This window comes from Trypanosoma grayi (assembly GCF_000691245.1).
Source record: "Trypanosoma grayi strain ANR4 Tgr_1515_V1, whole genome shotgun sequence".
Taxonomy (NCBI): Eukaryota; Euglenozoa; class Kinetoplastea; order Trypanosomatida; family Trypanosomatidae; genus Trypanosoma; species Trypanosoma grayi.
Window position 1 is genome coordinate 1 of NW_008827133.1, and position 2,991 is coordinate 2,991.

At 61.3% G+C, this 2,991-nt stretch overlaps 2 protein-coding genes across 2 annotated transcripts; both read right to left on the reverse strand.

Annotated features, from left to right (window-relative positions):
• Positions 1–42: 42 nt before the first annotated feature.
• On the reverse strand, positions 43–1,659 carry DQ04_15151000 (hypothetical protein; the record flags this gene model as incomplete). Its single annotated transcript, XM_009317270.1, has 1 exon — positions 43–1,659. The coding sequence occupies one exon, from the start codon at positions 1,657–1,659 to the stop codon at positions 43–45; it is 1,617 nt and encodes a 538-aa protein (XP_009315545.1).
• Positions 1,660–2,037: 378 nt separating this feature from the next.
• DQ04_15151010 (hypothetical protein) lies at positions 2,038–2,643 on the reverse strand (the record flags this gene model as incomplete). The annotated part of the gene is made up of 1 exon (XM_009317271.1): positions 2,038–2,643. One exon carries the CDS (start codon positions 2,641–2,643, stop codon positions 2,038–2,040), a length of 606 nt encoding a protein of 201 aa, XP_009315546.1.
• Between the last annotated feature and the right edge of the window lie 348 nt (positions 2,644–2,991).

The following is a 2,991-nucleotide window of genomic DNA, read 5'->3' on the forward strand; positions in this document are numbered from 1 at the left end:
CACACACACACACACACACACACACGCAGAGGCGCAAGCCACTCAGAAAGTTAGGTAGTGCTCTGAACGCTTGTCGAACGGCTCTGTGCGGCCGAGGAGGCGCAGGACAGCGCGGTATGCCCCTGTTACCACCAACGCACGTGTATTTGTTGCCGTCGCCTCCCGCTGCCGCTTTCGCCTTGATGCATCTTTCTTCTTCTGTTGTTGTTGCTGCTGCTGCTGTGCGGGCCGACTACCGTGTCCCTGCCCAGCAACAACACTGCTGTGCGACACCCTGTCATCGCCCTCCAGCCGCACCTTGATCAAAAAGTCATCATCATCATCATCATCAGCATCATCATTGTCGTTGGACCTGACCAAGTCTGCTGCAGCACCATCTACGGCACCATCTCGCGCCGCCGCAGACATGGTCACAATACGCTGCGGCACCAGCACCCGCTCCTTCTCCCTCACGTACCTCTGCAGGTCATGGATGCTGCGGAAGCCGAATACACCAACGCCTGTCCCCGCCCCACGCACCACCGCACCTCCACCTGGCTTTGCTGCTGCTGCTGCTACTGCTGCTGCTGCCGCCGTGTTCTTGTTGCCGTCACCGGCGCGTGCCTCTCGGAGTTCCTCACGCCGCTTGCACTCCGCCTCCACACGCTGCATCATTGGCCGCACCGTGTGCTCGATCCAGTGCGGGTGGTACGTCGGCGGCCACGCCTCGCACACCTCGTCGCACAGCAGCAAGTCCGCACAGAGCTGCCGCATCGAGCTCGTTACCTGCAGATCGTCGGCACATGCGACCACCACCTCGTCGGTGATGGATGGAGCGAAGAACGGCTCTAACTCCTCCGGCGCGACGGTGTAGCGCGCAATGAAGAGGGCAATTGCACGGACTGTGCGTCGTGGGTGCCGAGCAAAGTGCAGCAGCGCGTCGCGGTGAGTGAGGCCGAGTCGGTAGAAGAGACCCATCGCCGTGAGGAAAGGGCTTGCCTTGCCTGCATCGTCCATGACACCAACGTATTGCACTTCCTTCTCGCAGTAGCGCAGAACACTCTCCACACGCTGCTCGTGCCGCTGTGCCTCACGCATAGCGGCCGCACCGTCGTGCTGCCGCAAGTGTTGTGCCTCAAATTCCTGCATCCACTCAGGAGTGAGGGTCTCCTGCAGCGTGCGCCACAAATCCTCGTCAAAGTTCATACGAGAGCGCAGTGCCTCCTTCCTGCGCAGTATCTCCGCCGGCGGGGTGCGTCCCTTCTCACCGCCACCACCGCTGCTGCTGCTAGTACAGCGACTACGCAGCCGCATGCGGTGCGGCAGCGCAATGAATGGGTTCCGCAGTACAATTAGAAACAACTCTGCCGCAGCACGGGAGTCCGTAACAAGCAGCACAAGATGGATGGTCCCTTCAGCCGCCGCGGCATCCTCCTTGACTGAGCCCTGTGGAATTATTGGCTGCACATCCACGAAGAGAAGAGAATCAGGGGGTGGTGGCACAGCGGCGGCGCTGCTGCTGTTGTGCGTCGCGTGTATCTTGCGTCGCACAGCCGGTGACAGGAGATTGTACAACTCCGTCTGCAGCTGCAGCACCAGGCTGGGTAGGAGTGGGAGCTGGTGCTCCGCTGGGACCTCCAGCGTGAACTCCGGCCCGCAGAAGAGATGCGGGTCGATCATTTACGTTTCTTTTTTTTTTTGTTGTTCTTTTTGGATTGCCTTTCTTTCGTTTCCGTTATCCCCTTCACGCCTCCCTGCGTGTTATTACGGTTTCGCACTCGGCCTCGGCTTCTCCCAGCGGCCCCACTGCTGCGGTGGCAAGAGAAGACAGAGAGAGAGAGAGAGAGAAAAAAGCAAAAAACAAGAAGAACGGCAGTAGGCCAAGAGTTAAGGGAAGGGGCCAGCCAGCAGAGCGCAGTGTAAGCGTGCGCAGGAGACAGGAGGAGCGAAGGTCTATTCCACCAGCACCACGTGCCGGACACAATAAGAAAAAAAAAAAAGGGTGGGTGGCCTACGAGAGTGTGAGCGACGGGGCGACGAGAAGCGTGAAGCGCCCGCCTACCCGGCATCCGGCAGCGGCGCGGTGAGCAGCGGAGACGACACCAGCACGCAGCGCCGCACCGCCGCCTGCAGCTTCTCCGCCCTAAGCCTCCCCCTCGCGTTGGTATTGTACTTGAAAGGGTCGGCGAGCACCTCCCACAGCCGCGGCAGCGTGAAGAAAGGCCACTGCTGCAGCCGCAGCTGCTCCACGATGTATGTGTTCTCCTCGAGGAAGCGATCTAACTTGCTCGCCGACGTCACAGGGCCCGCGGTGGTGGCTTTCGTTGACGTGTTGGTGTTGTCGCTGGTGGTGCTGCTGATGTCAGCATCGCCGCCGTCCTCGCAGTGCTGTGCGGCAAGCTGCAGCACCTTCTCCACCATGGAGACCAGCAGCGGCAACGTTGTCGAGACCCACGCGTCCCCCAATTCCTGCTTCGGCGGCGGCGGCGGCTTTGGTTGTGCTTTTAGTTGCGACTGCAGCAGTGCCTTCTCCGCATCGGTGTAGGGCACGCCAGCAGCGATGGTGACAGTGGGCGTCGCCTGCTTCTCCTCCCCCTCCTCCTTCTCAGTACCGGCGGAATTCATGCCCGCACTGGGCGAGCGCGTGATCTTCTCGCCAAACATGAAGCCGCCACGTGAAGGGAGTGCAGGTGCGCACTCACCACTGTTACTCTTTTCTTCGTTCCTGCAGAGCACGTGACGGGACAAGAGAGAGAGAGGAGATGCACAGACAGACAGAGAGAGAGAGAGAGGGATACAAGAAGCGGTGTGCCTCGGCTGACGCCGAGTGTGGCGTGAGGGTGGGGGGAGAGGGAGAGGGAGAGGGAGAGAGAGAGAGAGAGGGGGGCAGCGGGGCTGTGCGTGCAGCCACCCACCCGCGCCAGGGGCTCACTGCGTCCCCAGCGCGCGTCGCTTCCGCTCCGACAGCTCCTCCAGCACATGCACCGTCTCCGCCAGGTCCGCCTCGGTGCG